General features: G+C 32.2%; 3 protein-coding genes across 4 annotated transcripts; 1 reads left to right on the forward strand and 2 right to left on the reverse strand.

Moving 5' to 3' along the window:
- Positions 1 to 2,097: 2,097 nt before the first annotated feature.
- Positions 2,098 to 3,170, forward strand: LOC131933362 (uncharacterized; the record flags this gene model as incomplete). Its single annotated transcript, XM_059290137.1, has 2 exons — positions 2,098 to 2,278; positions 2,989 to 3,170. Coding segments are annotated over 2 exons (353 nt in total), but the record flags the coding sequence as incomplete, so codon positions are not given.
- Positions 3,171 to 3,911: 741 nt separating this feature from the next.
- On the reverse strand, positions 3,912 to 7,448 carry LOC131933366 (ganglioside GM2 activator). The gene is made up of 4 exons (XM_059290142.1): positions 6,992 to 7,448; positions 5,836 to 6,009; positions 5,446 to 5,613; positions 3,912 to 5,310 (listed from the first exon to the last, which is right to left on the reverse strand). The coding sequence occupies exons 1-4, from the start codon at positions 7,310 to 7,312 to the stop codon at positions 5,176 to 5,178; spliced, it is 798 nt and encodes a 265-aa protein (XP_059146125.1). The 5' UTR covers positions 7,313 to 7,448; the 3' UTR covers positions 3,912 to 5,175.
- A 2,177-nt stretch (positions 7,449 to 9,625) lies between these two features.
- On the reverse strand, positions 9,626 to 17,517 carry LOC131933365 (nucleoporin p58/p45). Of its 2 annotated transcripts, XM_059290141.1 has the most exons (14): positions 17,389 to 17,517; positions 14,887 to 15,064; positions 14,575 to 14,739; positions 14,159 to 14,359; positions 13,934 to 13,961; positions 13,730 to 13,795; positions 13,440 to 13,614; positions 12,735 to 12,814; positions 12,511 to 12,629; positions 12,208 to 12,290; positions 11,788 to 11,989; positions 11,362 to 11,454; positions 11,187 to 11,252; positions 10,928 to 11,054 (listed from the first exon to the last, which is right to left on the reverse strand). In XM_059290141.1, the coding sequence occupies exons 2-13, from the start codon at positions 15,053 to 15,055 to the stop codon at positions 11,221 to 11,223; spliced, it is 1,413 nt and encodes a 470-aa protein (XP_059146124.1). In that variant the 5' UTR covers positions 15,056 to 15,064; positions 17,389 to 17,517; the 3' UTR covers positions 10,928 to 11,054; positions 11,187 to 11,220. The 2 variants fall into 2 exon arrangements, with proteins under 2 accessions (XP_059146123.1, XP_059146124.1); XM_059290140.1 differs by lacking the exon at positions 11,187 to 11,252 and having other exon boundaries at positions 9,626 to 11,054.
- Between the last annotated feature and the right edge of the window lie 153 nt (positions 17,518 to 17,670).

The raw sequence follows: 17,670 nt of genomic DNA on the forward strand, positions 1-17,670 counted from the left end.
ATAAAAAAGCCGAAATTAGTATGGAAATTAATAAGCACTAAAATAACATTTTCTAGTAAACTTTCAATATGAACTACTCTTGATAACTGTTTTAATACCATGAGTAAAAGTGCATACTATTCACTAAACATTCGCGGTTAATTTTTTTAAAGTATTTTTTTAACGCCAACATAAGTCATTATCATTATCTTAATTTTGTTTTTAATCGAAAAATAGTGTTGAAAATCTATTCTCGTAGAGTCAATCAATTTTACGTTGGGTATGAATGGTGAATACTACACCAAAATTGAATGTGCAGTTTTTTATCTTACGCGGAATCATTCTACAAATCAAAGAATTCATCTTGTAATTCATCGGGAATGCTGGCAACATCGAGGGAAGAAGAGAAAGAGAATGGATAACGCGTCAATGCAGATTCTTGTTTTTTTTTCAGCTCAGAGAAATAGCGCTGCAGTTCGTTTTCACTTGATTCAAGATGCCCAGAAATTTCTTCTTTCAAAATTTTAATGATCTCACAATTAGATTCATCTACCACACTGCAGAGTTTCTAAAATTTACAATATTTCCAAGATTTATTTTCTTCGCCGATTTTGCAGCTTTGATAAAAATGCCCCGAGATAATCATGGAAAGTGATAACATTCGTTCATTTTCCCTGAAGCTTCAGGTTAAGATTATCTTGATGTTTGAACACATCTGCTAGGTATGATACTCTCTCCAACCACTCTATGTCGTTTTAAGTATACCAAAATGTCTTGTTTCTTTTGCATTTCCAAGAACAATTTTGATTTCAGATTTCAATTCAAAAATACGATTCACAACAATTCGTTTGACAGCCAGCGCACTGTAGTGTAGAAGAGCAGAACCTCGTGATCTATATTCAGGTCTTTGCTCAGTTCTTTGAAGGCTCCAGATTTTATATAATTTACCACTTATACTAGCAATGGAGTCTTGATGGCGATTGGTGAGGGCAGTGGTTAGGGAGCTAAATCTTTTCTGCTTTCTGAAAGCCCGATTTGACCTAAACATAGATGGTGCACCATCCGTACAAACCCTCACAGCTGTTTTAACCCATTTTAATCATCCAATTAAAAAAAAAAACGTATTTATTTTCTCCATGCTATCTTCACAAAAGAGCAACTCTTTGCTATCATCTGAATTAATATAGACAAAGACCAGCAACTGCGAACTTGAACTCACGTCTGTTGATTTATCAACTTGAAAAGCAAACAATGGTGAAAGCTTAATTTCAATAAAAATGTGTTATTTAACATCTACGGACGTGTAAGAATTAACTTCACCATCTTCAACATGCAGCGTTTGATGAGATTTTCTCCTATTGTGTTTTTTTTTTTTTTGCTTGGCATTTTCTATCACGACTTCATTTGATGCTTGCACTAATGCTGTGTTTCCTTGGTGAAAACTTCCTGTTCGATCAAGTCTCTGACGTTTGCAACTAGCTTCATACCGACGAAAGACCTTCATATCTTTTTTGATGTGTTTCGAATGACTCGTCTCAAATGACGTTTTAGTTTTGAAGATTTCATAAACTCGTGACTGAGAACAACTTTGTACAGTACGCTTTGCTTCTTCTCTATGCCCTTTCCAGTGATGTTAGTAAAGCCGAATTTTAAAAAATTCTTCTAAATATTTATGTTTTGTTTCAAATTACTAAGGTTTAGTATACCAGTTGGCGACCCCCCAGAAAGCCCTTCGCGACCCCCAGGGGGGTCGCGACCCCCAGGTTGGGAACCCGTGGTCTATAGTCTATAGGGCAAGTGAAGTAGAGCTCACTTGTTTCTGTGACCTCAGCATATGAAGAGATATGCCCAGCCGCCTTTACTTTCCCTAACGTGAGTTAGGTACCCATCAGAGTTGGGTGGACTCAGGGACGGTCTACTGACTTGAACTCGGATTCGAAGTCGAGGCTTACGGGTTAGCAGTCCAGCTCTCTACTGCTAGACCACTCCGTCTAAATACCTTACTAAGTTTTTACCTAACCAAACATTCCACATGTGATTGGCATCTGCTAACGGTTACCCAAGTACCCCATAACAGAACAATGCCAGTGTTATAAATCATTAATGTTTGTGTTATAGAGAACAACCCAAACCAACCAGACAAATTCAAACCAGAACCCAAGGAGGCTAAATGGGGGTGGGCATTGGGTGTTGGAATCTTCAGCATCATCGCCTCAATCATCGCCCTCTTTGTCATCCTGGACATTGTTTTATTCCGTAAACACTGCAAATTTTGTCAATCAAATCTACGCTCATTTAAGTAAGTAGCCTTTTACAGGTAAGCAGAAAAAATGTTATTAATTGTTAACTCTTCTATTATATTGGAGAGAATCAGCCATAGGATATGAAGATAGAATATATATATTTAACTCTCCAACTTATGTCATCTACTTGATAAAGCTGGGTTAGCTCAGTTAAACTTTATATATGTAGAACTTCAATTATCCATTTCCTGAGATACCCATTACAATCTCAACAGTGCCAGATTTTAATTTTATTGTTTCTCAAACCTGTTAAAGTGCTGTAAATTGGAATTCAATTTTTTTTTCTTCTTCTTTGTTCTTAACTGCTGGAAGTGATTTTTTCCAACACAATTATGGCATGTTAACCTTTATGCGCCATATAGGCTGTTGACTCAAACTTCAGCCTGCATTTTTGGATTTGGTCCATAGCCTTTGTCCAACCATCAACAAACTACAACGCTCCCCTCCTGTAAAATCTGACACATTTTGTCCACCATATAAAATTAAACTCCACAACCCAACATTACGTTCAATACTAAATACTAAACATACTTAAACCTCTGCTACACTGTGATTCAAACAACTTTGTTCTTAAAAGCCTATGCCAGAAAAATATTTTAAATTCGTTTTAGAAAAATTATAAATTATAGGAAGTTATGAACAAAAGTTTAAAACAAAAATTATTTGGAATGAATAATTTTATTCATTTTTACTAATCATTTTTCAGGAAAAAGATAAAGAAAAAACTTCGCAATAGAAAAACTAAGCCCTATGACCAAGAATCTAAGTTCCCCAGCCAAGCAAACATGAAGCCAGAGAAGGCAAACAGTATCACAACATCACTTTCTGATGTCTCACAATCATCAGCAGAGACAGTATTAACTGAAGTTGCTTTGTGATTTATTAGGGAAAAAAATTTTAATACCCTAGTTGAACATCTCTAACAAACTGAGCTGTTTGTTTTTGTGCAGTAGGTAAAGAACAAAAAACAACTAGATCTATATAGTTCACACTAAGACAGCTTATATATTAAAAACAAAATATGTTATCATTTGAGTACTATGCATGTAACAAAAAAATTGGGATTTTGTTTTAATTTCTTTACAAATGTAGTGCAACAGAGATTGTTCTTAAATGTTGGTAACTGCCTGGAGAAAAAAGTTAATTAGTTTTGCTTTATATGCCATAGTACATTCCACTGTTATGTTTTTTTAAATAAACTATTGCGATAAATGTATAAGCCACTTTTTAACTCTTTGCCTTCCTCCCCTGGGTAGTTTGCATAAATAGTATTGCTATGTAATTAAAATTTTTAAAAGAAGCCTATAGATACAAAATTTCAAAAGTTTTTTTAAAGTAATACTGTTTTTAAAAAAAAAATTTGGAACAATAAGATTGTGTGAGTCAGTTAATAAAAATAAATTTTTTTGTAGTTTGCATATTTGATGTAAAATTACTCAGTAATTACTATTGAAACGCATTACAAAACATTTTCAATTAAAACAAATGTTTTATTTATTTTAGATCAAATTATAATACATATAATGCAAATAGGATTAGATGGAATACCATTATGGTAGTGTTTATGGATTTCCAAATTTTTTTTCAACAGTATATATATATATATATATATATATATATATATATATATATATATGTGTGTGTATATGTATGTGTGTGTGTATAAAACCTCATATCACAACACAAAAGTTTTGCTAAATGTGCTCTCCAACAAATTTTATATTACATAACAAGTATTAAAATAAATGATTGTCTTCTACAATTAAATTTTTTTTACATGAAATGAGTTAGCTATATAATTACCAAATGAAACACCCTTTTAAAACAGGTGACCATCTTAATGAGAAAATAGGTATTTTAGAAATACAATTTACTTTGGAAAAAAAGGTTAGTATTAAGTAATTTCTAGTAAAATTATTTTCATTGTTTTTTTTTTTAAACTGAAACAATAGCTTAATTTATAATGTTGTTTAAGGGTACAAAGCAAGTGTAATATTTTTATAACTCTTGAAACAGCAATCATTTTCAGTATAAGTAATTTGTTTATAAATTAATAAAAATATAATTTTTACCTCTTCATTATTATGTTTCAATTTTTTTTTTTTGTGAAAATAATGAGGTCATGGATTTTCAGAAATTAAAAAAAAGAGAAACATGTTTATGTTAAGCCTATATGCATGAATTACAAGGGACATAAGTTTTGAAAATAATCATCATAAGGCACCTCTTTAACAAGTATATTTTTACTTTTCTAACAACATTAAATATAAAACCATTTACCCTTCAAAATATATTAATTAACACTCAGCATAGAATGCTACTCAAACCATCTGAAATAAGAGATAATAATACAACCAATGTTTTCTTATGAAATTATGTAAAGGTTTCCAGTTAACTATAAAGGGCATGATGCACAGTTTCAACCCATATACCCACAAATCTTTCTTGAGATTTACCATGTTTACAAAAATTGTAGAAAAAAAAAACCAACAAAAACACATTTCCATTGAGTCATAGCTACACTTTCAGTCTGACACTTCTCCATAAGAATATTTTCCCATCTGAACCAAATACAAATCAACAAAATAAGTTTAAATAAAATATAAATGAAAAATTATTAGCTTAAATAGCTGTCATAGAAATAAGCAGATAATAAATTGTATAATATAACATGTAAGAAAGTATAAGCATTATAGACAAAACTAATCTCCAAAACAGTGTATACAAACTTTTAATTAATTTATATTTTTAGTTTTCCTAAATCTATTAAATTAAGGAATAAGTTAAAAATAATACAGGTTTAATAAAGTAATATCATATTAAATAAAAATATTGTGGAGCAAATAAAGCAGATGAGTAACAGAAATAAAAAAAAGCTTAAAGCTTATTCACTTTAAGCAATAGTAAAATATAATTCAATACAGTACACTAGTTTGTCCTTGTACGAGAACTGGCCTTTAGCATAGTATTCTCCATTAGGAATAGAGGCATCGATTTCAATGAAACTTAAAGGCATAATGTAGTGACCCTGGAATGAGAAAAAAATTATACACATTTTGATTAAGTAGTGGAAATCCATTACAAAAAACATATAGAAAATAAATATACTTATTTCAGATAATTAAAGATCTGTAAAAAAAAAAAAAAAAAAAAAAAAAATTACCTTAGTATAAGGACATTTACAAGGAATTTTATTATCCAGGAAAGGTTGAGGGCAAACTGCATAAGTCAAAATACTACACAAGTCTTCATAAGTACAAGAGCCAATCCCACTGATGCAAGGGAGGTGAATCCAAAAATCACCAATCCGTTTCTTCAAATCCACAACAACCTATAAAATTCAACAAATTTAAATTTTGAAATTTTCATGTTAAGTTCAAGGTAAATAATAAAACAATATAAAAAATATTTTAGACTAATAAAGGACCATTCCAGTTTATTCAACGCTGTAAAATTAATTTATCAAGAAACAGTTTTAATATAATTTATGTAAAAAACAATCAAAATTATTTGCCAAATTTTTTATCCAAACTAAACTTATTATAAATTTCACCTTTAGTGGTGTGTCAACTGTTTCTTTAATTTCAACATCAAACTTGATACCAAGCTTTCCAGGCAATACAAGGGGGTCTGGGGAGAGTGACAAGTCATTTACTTGACCAATCCGTCCTGAGCTGTTGTCACAACTTTGCCAGTTGAATGCTGCAAGGGTCCTTGAAGAAGTGTGCTAAAACAACATGTCAGTGAATTTAAACCACAGAATAATCAGCAACCAAAGGATATAGAAAAAGTATTTGTGTGCAACTGTCCTAATAAAAAATAATGTCCAACCAATGTCTGACTAGGGGTTAAAAACTTGGGGCTATAGAGTTTTTTAAGTTTAGTGACAACTTTTTCAAGAAGATTCCATTTACTCACATTTTCAGACACTGGTATTCAGACTCATATAATCCTTTAGTAGAAAATAGGGCCTACATTACACTACAAAAACTTTTTTGACTATTTTTACTTCCAAACCTCTTACTGTCACACATTCTCACAAAATCCAGAACCCTCCCCCTCTGAAAATAATGTCACACTTCAGCATCTACACCTCAACCTCAAAATTATTTTTTTAAGCTTTGATTTCTTTCTAAATATTGACTGAGCTCAATTATTATTGAGTGTATAAATAAATTTCTATTGAGAATTTCCTTTCCCAAACCTGACGTTCCATTGGGCTAGTGAAGTAGGGTTCATCTGTTTTTGTTACCTCTGCATATGAAGGGATAGTGTGGTCAGCACTATGCCCAGTCACCTTTACTTTCCCTAATGTGAATTAGGTACCCATCATGGATTTTCTACTGACATGAACCCGGATTTGAACTCAAGACTTTCAGGCTAGCAGTCACTCTACCACTAGGCCAAATCATCATAAGTTGTCACAAAATTACAAACCCTCCCCCACCCCCTTAAGAAGACTCTATTCTATTATCACTGGTATAAAAATCCACTGTATAAGTACTGTAGTATAAGACATAAGTCAAGTGACTATTACTACTACTAGTAATTAGTAATTACTAGGCCCTAATTACTAATTAGTTAATATATTAAAGTATTAAATACTTAAATTTAATCATATGATGATCATGTAAAGCAAACCAACATTTAATTAATAAATAATAGTTAAAGTAGGCTTAGATTCTAGAATTTATTTATTATCAACCTACAAGAACATTTGCATCGTTGTGATTAAGAATAAGATTCAATAATTTGCTGTGTTCAGTTTCATCTTTCACTTTGTTTAAAAATTCAAATGCTTTCTCTTTGTAACTTTCTTCAGCTGTTGCAATATATTTATTTACTTCTTTTATGGCCTCATTTAGATCTAGGTGATCTAGATCGATGTTGTGTTTGTTGAAATAAGAAATTTTTTCCTCGTCCTGAATTTTCAATATTTTCATGTTTTCAACTCCAGCATTTGAGGTTACACATGTAATATTAATCACTGTAAAGAAAAACCACACTATTTTCATTTTGTAGAATAACATTTTAATGAAACGCGTCCAGTACGGTAAGGTAATAAATTTAATATAAAATGTGTATCTAGTCTAGAACTAATCTAGATTTAGATTCTAGATTAGATTCTCAGAACAACTACTCAACTAGAGTTAGATTTTAAAACGCAAGCTAGGCTAATCTTTATCATGTGATCATTCACGTGACTTAAGTTTCCGTAGATACCATCAACCTTTTTCAAAATAGCCCGATTGAATAAAATTGATGCAGAGGCCTACACGTACATTAGTACAATCACATTGTTCAATCTATAATATAGATTATTAATTAATCTTTCGGCCTAATTGTTTTTCAAACAGTATGATCTACAATTCGCTATAGATTTCAGCTCCTCTATTAATTTATTATATTTTATTTTTTTAGAATTAAAACTGGGGTGTGGGGAAATTGCGAGACGCGAAAAGCGAAATGGCGAGGCGGGAAAATGCGAGAAGATCATGCGAGACATACCTGCGGAATCAAGGGTAAATAGCGAGACACTTTTTGCGAAAAAAAGTTTTTTTTCATGCTTATTTCATCTTTATTTATTTAAATTATTTTTTTTTTGTTTTAAAATAAACTAGCATGTAGCCATACCCTTTCAACACGAGTGTTGTATGTTGTTATTTTTTATCTAGATTTTATTATATATATATATATATATATATATATATATATATATAGATAGATACTAAGAAGATAGATAGATCTATATCTAGATCTATTAAAAAATCCTAACATCGTTGCTGTGCTACTGTCATCGCCCGCTCTCGTTAGCGAGAGGAAAATCCCGTTTCAGTCGGCGTTAATTTTAAAAATCTAGCCCGCTCATGTTTATACAAACGTGAGCTGTGTCATTGTGAATTGGTATAATTTTGTCAGCAGGAGAGATATTCTGCAACATGTATTCATGGATTGTTGTACTTGCAAAAAGTGTAAAAGTATAACCAATTCTTAAAAGTGTAATTTATTTTTTATTAAGTAATTTTAATTACAAACAAAATTTACAAACAAAATCTTCTGAAACAGTCCTAGCATTAATCAAACACACCTCGTCACACCGTGAAAACTGCCACAACAATAATAAAAATATATCTAATACAACAGTCTATGTGGTTGATCTAAAATGATAAATATTAATTATTAATAAATCAAAACAATGTTTAGTATTTAGTTAGTTTAACTTTAACTTGTAGGTCTAACGAATCGAAACGTGACCCATATTGGCATATTTGTTTTAATGCGCGCTACATCAAGTTTTCAACTAAGTAATACTGCTTGTTGGGGGTCATACATAAATGACGTCACGCTTTTTTGACGATTTTTACCCCCCCCCCTCCGTCACAAAAAGCCAGACCCCCCCCCCTAAAATGACGTCACACCTCAACCTACAACCCCCCTCAAAATTGCAGTTGAATTTTTTTTAAACATCGATATTTTTCCAAAATCTTGTCTAAACTATTACAATTTATTAAAACAGTTATCTAAAACGCGAAATAACGTCTAAAATTCGTTTTCTAACATTGCTTTTTTATAATGCAAAAGTGTGACGACGTCGCAACATCTGAACCCCCCCCCCCCCCCCCCACCCCTCATCACAAAATTACGGACCCCCCCCCCCTCCCCCATACGAGTGTGACGTCATTTATGGATGACCCCTTACTGACTTAAGTTATTACAAATGGTTGCTTAATGTTAGTCCCACCTGATTCGTAATTCTGACATTTCAACGCATGATCTACCCACCATTCAAGATTTTAATGAAAATTATCATGCAAGTTTAATGCCTTTGGAAAAACAAGGCGGTGCATCATTTCAGATTTTTACACCAACCTCCCGAGTTTCTTCGCGGGGCACATCCACCCGGAGAATATAGAATATTTAATTTCTATAGAAATTTTTTTTTTACTTTAAACCCCCCCCCCCCCCCCCCACGAAATGCTAGAGAGAAACTTGACCATTTGAGCAAGTATTGCCCCATTATGTTTATTTCAGTAGCATAACAAGATAATAATCATTATTTACAAAAAAATTAGTTAAACTTGTAATTTTCATAATCCTTTTTGTTTTGGATTATTGCAGTATCTTCCTATGTTAGCGATGTTACAGTAGACCTTCATTTTTAAACCTTTCACTGTAGACTTTTATTATACACGGTAGTATGTGACTGTTTTGCTTAACATGTATGTTCTGATTTATTCAATGGTAGAGAACAGAAAAAGAGTTGTTTGGAAGTAATTTGTTGACAGCATTAGCTGTTTTACTAAAAGAGGGGATGTACACAAAATAATTGGACTTGGCAATCAGTAGTTAAAGAAAGTTTTAATTTCCAATCCAACTTTATTCAACATATTTTATGTAGTAAAACATAATTCAAATAGATAAAATCCATCATCAAGCAAATGCTTATATAAAAGTTTATATTTGTAAATATTTGTAGAACAAAAACATGTTTTTTTTCTTACTGCATGTTTAAGTGTACAAATAAGAGAAACCACAATAAGGCCCATAGTTTTGGATGACAAGAAAGTCAAATTTCATTAAAATGTTATAATTTAAGAGGAATTTTAGGCCATGGAAAGGATATAAAATGTGACATGTTAGAGAGCACAATTGTACATTTTTCAAATGTGTTGGTTTGTGAATATATTCAGTAACATAAGCAAAATGCAAGAATATGAAGTTATTTAAAATATAATGAACTTTTTTTAACTTCAGTGTAAGGTACTATACTCTCATCTTCTTTCCTGATGGGGCAGGTGAAGAAGGATTAATAAAATATTACCTGGGTCATTTCTTCAATGACCATGGCATAAAAGGGGATAGTAAGGTCAGAACTACGCCAAGCCACTTTTTTTCCCCTAATGTGAATCAAGTACCCATTAGAGCTGGGTGGACTCAGGGACATCCTACAGAGTAAAGCCAGACAATCCTTTAAAGAAGCATATTATTTTTTTAGTAAGTAGTTTTAAACCCTACTTATCATTCATTTGGGGGATTTTAATAGAGGAAAAAAAATTATAAAAATCAAACTTTTGAACATTATAATTTCAAAATGTCTATACCACCATTGCATGGTAAATTGTTTTATACAGTATAAAATTTTGCTCTAGCATAAATTGGGAAATAGAATATTTTTCTTCAACTAGGCCTATTACTCTAAATATAACTTTGTAAACTATAAGTATAACTATTTTTACTTTTAGTCTTGTTCATGGTAATGGTATTCACTTGAAACTTAGTTATATGAATTATACATTTAATAAAGAAAACTTTCCACATATAAAGTAAAATTACTAATTCTCATGCCACATTACCAATTTAAAAAAAACAATACAGAAGAAACAAAAAAAGAGTTAACAGTTCTTAGTATTACAAAAAGTTACATTTTATTTTTTTGGCAAATTATGAATTACATACATAACTTTTAACTTGATTTGGTTATAGAATTTTTTTATCCAGATCTAGTAACAGTACATGCTTTTTGATTCAGTAATTATCTTTTGCCTCTTTTTGCACCCTGGGGCGGCTTCTGCAGTTGAAAGGGTTGCTTCGTGTTGGCTGAAACATTTAAATTGGTCCCAGCAAGGTTTAATGCAGCAGTTGTTGATGATCCAAGAGTGGGGGGTGTCCCGAAACCCCCAGTAGCCGGGGATGACAACAGAGAAGTTGAGGAAAACAAGTTGCCCACTCCACCAATACTGGTGCTTGTAATGTTAGAAGCTCCTCCAAACCCTATGTAGAAGAAAAGAATCTATCATAACTCAAGTGTAAAATGGCAAGTATAATCCTTGAACCAAGAAAGCACTGAAACCCAACACATTTAGCTCTGGTCGTCGGAACAAGATTTAGTCAACATTTGCTCACCTTTAAAAGAATCGTAGTGATCAACTAAAAATCATCAGTTTTGAGTTCTTGTTAATTTCAATGTAGCTGTGTTGAAAAAAGTCCAATTCAGCTAACATTTATACTTAGACTTATGCAGCAACTCTATCATACAAGGGGCGGGGAAAGCAAGGATTGCATGTCCTTTTATACAAACCTGCAGATGGTTTAGTAGCACCAAATAACCCAGTTCCATAGGGTGAAATAAGCGCAGTTTGAGAGCCCCCTACTAAGCTTGTGATTGGAGGACCTAAAAAAGAAAAATCCATAGTAAAATGAACCACTTGAATTATTATAATTGAATTTACTCGTTATACAACCATTTTACAAAGTATAAGATGAATGGGCAAATAAAGCGACCCAACCTTATCAAGTTAAAAAATATATTCATCCTATATTGATAACACCCAGAAAATAAACCCCACCTCCCCCCCCCCCCCCCCCCCCCCCCTTTAACTCCAATTTCAAGATTTGCCTTATAGGACAGAAAATGTAATAATAAAATTTTTAGCCAACTTTTCTTAAAAAAAAAACAAAGCAAGCATTATAGTTTAAAAAAAAACAACTAAATAACCATATTAACCTTGAGGTTGTTGAGCACGTGTATGCACTAATGCCATAGCATGAGCCGCTGCGTTTGTAGTCCCTGGAAAAGGATTTGGACCTGCCAAATCTGACAACTGGGATCGCTTTGCTACCTTAAGAGCTGGTGTAGGCTTATAGAAAATGTTTTTTGAATCTCCATGAAAAACACGTCTGTAGGTCAAAAAATGCTCTTTTTGGCTCTGAAAAGAAAGTGGATTAAAATAACTTCAAGGCTAGAAGTGATTTATAAATTTAACTTATTGAAGAAAAAACGCAGCGTAAAAAGAATAAGTATATCTCAGAAGTATTTATTAAATAATGCATTTCATTTTTTAAACTTCTTTAACTAAACTAATATAAACCTGGATAATGAGTATTGGACAAAATAGGTTTACACCAAAGAATAGACAAATTTTACCTTAACAGTTTCATGTACTTGTTGCAACTGAGAAGCCAAGGAAATGAATGTCTCATGGAGCTTTTTTAGTAGTGATAAAACTTCTGTAATTAAGAAAAAATTAAATATCTCAATTCACCTATAGTAAAGAAATAGGGATGTTCAGTTACAGACAGTGGCTTATGAAAAAAACAAGAACAGATACATTTTTAAAAATTTGGTAAACTTGAAAGTCAGGCTTTCAGCACACACTGAATGTTTAAAGGATTGTTATTTTGAGAGCTAATTAAGAGACATTTATTTCCATAGTAATAAAAAAACAACCTGAAGGTGTATGTGAGCTGGGCTGATGCAGAGCAGCCAAATGGTTATCAAGTGTCTCTATTTGCTGTCTGTACATGACCATTCTATCTTCAAAGTCTTCAACAAGGTGTTGGAAATATCTAGATGGCAAATGAAAATGTATACAATTTAATTCAAATGCATTGATGCTTAAAGAAAAGCAATCACTTTTTGCAAACCTATTTTAGTGCAAAATACAGACATACTCTATTGGTGCTGTGTTCTCATATTGTAGTCCAGCAGGGATGTCTTTTGTTCTCTGAGCCATCTCTGCATTTTTTAGTTTCTAATAATAACAGAAACAAGTAATAAATTTATGCTTGAGATAAAAAATGTGATATATAGTTTTTAACATATTTAGTTAATACAAAGTAACTAACTTATTCAGCCTAATGTTGTATTTTTGGAAAATTTTATGTTACACTTAAAACACTAGGGCTCATACTATTTATTTAGGTTTGTGCTGGAAATTATTATGAAAGACTCATGATAATTAAGAATAAAATTGATAATAAATCTAACGTATAAGTAAGAGAAAGATGACAGATTCAAAACAAATGCTGTGAGACAAAATTCTACTAAATTTTGATAAGAGCAGTAGAGCAATCAATGAAACAATTACTACATGACCACCTCATTAACTTTATTAAAAATGCATTATCAAATAAATCTGGCCAGGAATCCCTAAAATTTTCTTTAGGTAAAATTACAAGTCAGAAATTTCTTTATAATACATTTTAGGGGGTAAATAATTGTTCTACTTAATGATTTGAAGATGTTATATAATTTTAGCCATGGAAAAATATATGTACATGCATAAGAAGAACTTTGTGAAATGTTTATATGAAGTATATAAAATAAAATACTTTAAAATAGCCAAAATAATGATGAAGAAAATAATCAAATAATACCTGGGTCATTTCTTGCTTAAGTTTCTCAACAGAGCAAGCATTTCGTTGCAACCCGTTTGCCACCACTGAGAGAAGCTGTCTAAGGGCAGTAACATCTTCTTGCACTTTCATCATAGGCTTGGAGGACATACGCGCTATATCTTCCCTAACTGCTTTTTCCTCTTTCACATATTTTCTGTAATATAAGTTCGTGGGAAAACATCCTATTTAATGCGCACAACAGAAAAAAAGATTTACTCAAAGTTTAGTAAATGACATTGCAGTGACAAGAAACCATAAAGCTTACTTACAACAAAGGCTCAACAGTAGCTGTTAACAATTCTGGCAGCAGTGATTCTTTGAGCGTCTTTCCATCACTAAATAACAAGAAATTTAAAGGTTAAAGTTAAACATAACCTTCATTTAAAATTAATTTTAAAAATGTACTTGAAAAAGCTACTAAAATTAAATACAAATGGTGAAAGTAGATAAAATACAATAAATAAATCACCAACCTTGCAGCTCCTGATCCACTACTCGAGCCTGAAAAATATTTTTAAAAAAAAAAACACTTAATATTTGTGCAGAGTAATAAAGTTAAAAAAGCCCATAAACAATTAACAGCTTACAGACAATAATTACATGCAACCCTAGAGTAAAAAATGAAAAAAATTAACAATGAAAATTGAAAGTAAAAAATAGTGATAACTTTGTAAAGAAATTATTTTAAAATAGCTAACCTGATTTAAGGGCAGTGTTTGGGTCAACACCGCCAAGCCCAGTTATAGTTGAAGTTGTGGGTAGAGCAGAGAAAATGCTGGAACCAGCAGATGTTGATGTTGCTGTATTTGCAGTCCCAAACAAACCACCACCAAGCCCAGCGCCCAAACCAGAGCTACTACTACTACTAGATACTGGTGTTGAACCCAGTAGTGAAGTCCCTGTAAAAATGACAAAATAAATTCTCAGATGAAATGCATTGGAAAAAATAAATGAAAGCTCATTATATCAGTCACAGGAACTTTTTATTAAGCATTTTAAAGACATAAACAACAAAACAATCAAGTGAAATACAGCCTCATCTTCATAAACATGTATGGGCACATTTCTTTAAAAGAACCACACCAAAAATATACAAGAAATAAGCCTGACATACCAAATCCAGTAGGTGCAGCAGTGCTTGTTGCTGGCTTCCCAAAACTAAAACCTTGTCCCAGTGAGGCAGTGGATGTAGCAGGTTGGGAACCAAATCCAGATGTTGTTGTGGTTGTAGCACCAAATCCACCAAAAATAGGAGCATTACTTGTTGCTGCTGGGGTGGCTGGCAAAAAAAGCAATGGAAAATATAAAACATAACCAAGAATATTAAACTTACTGACAAAAAAAACCATTGTGAATAAAACTAAACATGTTAAGTAAATGTTGAACACAAACTGTTTTTGTAAAATTAGAATTATTTTCAACTTACCAAGAAGACCCGTAGATGCAGTTGTTTTATTCAGTCCAAAACTAAAGCCTGTTGATGGAGTGGAAGTTAATGTACCAAGTGCTGGTGCAGTCGTTTTAGCAAGCCCAAAAGAAAATGGTGCTGCAGCACCTGTAGCAGCTGTACCAGTGAAACCACCCCCAAACTGCATTTTTTAAGTCTGTAAAATGAATGAAAGTTACTCATGAAGAAATATTAAGCAAGCTAAAAATGTTGTATAGTTATAATTGTAACATCTTACTTACTAGCATTTCTCACGAAACGAAAGGTTTGCTGTTAAAAATAAAGCAAGCTCATGAACAATATTAGCAACTTGCTTAATGATAACTTAATGTATGATATTTGTAGTTATGCTATAGTTTTTTTTTTACACATTATGCAAGAAATAAATGTCTATGAATAAAACACAGTGGATTGACAGAGATTTATCATAATTTATGTGTTTCTCAGCATTCTTTATGTTTTATATCCAATGGTGGTCAACTTCTGCTCACATCTTCACATATGTATCTATATACCTTGTCACAGACTGGGGATTGCTCCCTGACTCAACTTTGAGTAACCGAAAATTAGCCCCAAATGAGCTAGAAACCAAAAATTAAAATGCCTTATTTTAGCCCCAACTGAACTAGAAACAAATTTAGTGTCTGGTTAAGATAGATCTTTGGCTTTCATTGGTATTGTTGAAATTTTTAAAAAGTACATTTTTTCAGTTACCATAGGCTAATAATTTTTAAATTTAGCAGAAGTCAGCTGATGTAGGCCTATGTGTTGTTTTTTATCGTTGTGCCATCTTATCTGGCGTCATGAGACAATCTAATACTACAACTGACTTACTGACTCGTCACTTTAAAATTTAATCTGCAAAGGGTTATTATTCCGGAATGGTTTATCAGTAAAAAAGTAAATAACATAACACTTTGAACAATTAACAACAGTAAAACAAACAAAGGTTTAGTCGAAATAAACTTTAAAACCAGGAGTAGGCCTACTGAAACAATATTTTCATTATTTTATTTGGCGCTATCCTTTTTTAAAATACAGAGCATTTTGAATTTGGATAGCTTGATTTGAGTTGCATATCAAATAGGCCTACTAGATCTAGGTGGATTTTTTATACCGTTATCAGTTGTCCAATATTCAGTAATGGCACAGTAATCAGTAATGATTCAATAATGAAAAAATGATTAATGGCGAAATGGCGAGGCAGTAAAATGCGAGACACTTTACTTACTAAAACTAGAATCTAGTCTAGAATTCTAGAATCTAGCCTAGCTAGATCTACCTAGCTCTTATCTACATCTAGATCTAAATTAGCTACATTCTAGAAGAAGAAGAGATCTAGTACTAGATTTTCTAGATCTAGGCCTAGATCTAGATCTAGTGTAGATCTAGATCCAGTATCAGTGAATCAGTACAGTAGGTAGACTAAAACTAAGTAGGGCCTATAGAAAAGTTTCAAAAGAAGAACGAAAAAACTAGATCTAGAGTAAAGTGGCGTCTGCGGACAGACGTAGCAAAAAAAACGGAAGTGCCGATTTCCATTGAGCGCCGTTCAGTAACCGCTTCACATAGAAACAAACCGAAAGTACCGTCTCACTCCGCATTCTTTCTAGTTTAATCACGTCTGATTCATTTTGTATTCATACGCATAGCATTGAATGTATTAACATTTTCAGTGGTGAGACTCTGTGCGGACAGTAAGTGCACTTTTTTTTTACATTTTATTTTCTGTGCGCACACTTGCTCCTTATGCGGACAAGGCATATTTTGTTCATTTTATTTCTATTTAAATGATTGAAATAGACACGTTTGATGATCAAAAATATTTTTAAAACCTAAAAACATTACTAAAAACTTATAGATCTAGATTTAGACTTAAATTTAAATATAAATCTGGAGTATCAAGATTAGTTCAAAGCTCCTTTTTACTTAAAGTGTAAGAAATATATTCTACTCTGATTTTTCATTAGTGTCCGCAAAAGGTTAACCCTCAAAAAAGATGCGGACACCCCAATTTTTCCTCTAAGATGGCTTAAACAACCTTAACTATGATATTTATAGCTTTCTATATATATATATATAAGCTATTTATAGTTAACCCAGTTAACTAAGCTATGATTGGTTCGATTTATTCCTCTAATCCGGAGACTAGTGCTCTTCATCCGGGTGAGGTTCCCTTTCATAAAACGTCATACATCGCAACTTTGAAAAATTCCAATTAATCTCCCTATTGAGTGAAATAGAAGAAATGGACTCAGATGTGTTTAAAAATGGACATGCTTTGTGTTGTTTGCGTTAGTTTCCTATAAAACATTCATACAATTATTGTTTAAGCGAAAAACAGCAAGGTGTCCGCACAGAGGCAACTGTCCGCATACTATAGATTCTAAATCTAGAAATCTAGCACAGCTAGGCTACTTCATCAATTTCAAAACCGTTATGGTAATCTATTTTTAAAAATTGTTTATAATTTTTCGTTACCCTCTAATAGTTATCTGAAGAACAAGATATAGAACTAGCCTAATCTTTTACATCTAGAAATCTATCTTTCTAATCCTTGCTTTAAAAAAACACACATAAGGCCGCTGTGGCCATTAACAGGATGGATTAACTCCCGATGCACATATGTCCGAACATAACCTTAAAATTTAAATGCTGGCCCAAATATTGTAATCCAGAAAAATAGCAAAAACATTTAGATCTATCTAATCTAGCATTATTCATTTTTACTTTTTTGAGTCCGCTTTTTGGATGATCATCGAA

This window comes from Physella acuta, unplaced genomic scaffold (assembly GCF_028476545.2).
Source record: "Physella acuta isolate Inbredline_101_S28 unplaced genomic scaffold, ASM2847654v3 ptg002473l, whole genome shotgun sequence".
Classification (NCBI taxonomy): Eukaryota; Metazoa; Mollusca; class Gastropoda; family Physidae; genus Physella; species Physella acuta.

Coding starts and splice junctions, on each gene's coding strand:
- LOC131933365 (XM_059290140.1), bottom strand. CDS start 15,055: ATGCAGTTTGGGGGTGGTTTCACTGGTACAGCTGCTACAGGTGCTGCA. Junction 14,360..14,574: donor TGCTGCACCTACTGGATTTG/GTATGTCAGGCT, acceptor TCATTTTTACAG/GGACTTCACTACTGGGTTCA. Junction 12,815..13,439: donor TTAAGCAAGAAATGACCCAG/GTATTATTTGAT, acceptor TGTTATTATTAG/AAACTAAAAAATGCAGAGAT.
- LOC131933366 (XM_059290142.1), bottom strand. CDS start 7,312: ATGTTATTCTACAAAATGAAAATAGTGTGGTTTTTCTTTACAGTGATT. Junction 5,614..5,835: donor CAGTTGACACACCACTAAAG/GTGAAATTTATA, acceptor TGAATTTTATAG/GTTGTTGTGGATTTGAAGAA. Junction 5,311..5,445: donor GTAAATGTCCTTATACTAAG/GTAATTTTTTTT, acceptor TTCTCATTCCAG/GGTCACTACATTATGCCTTT.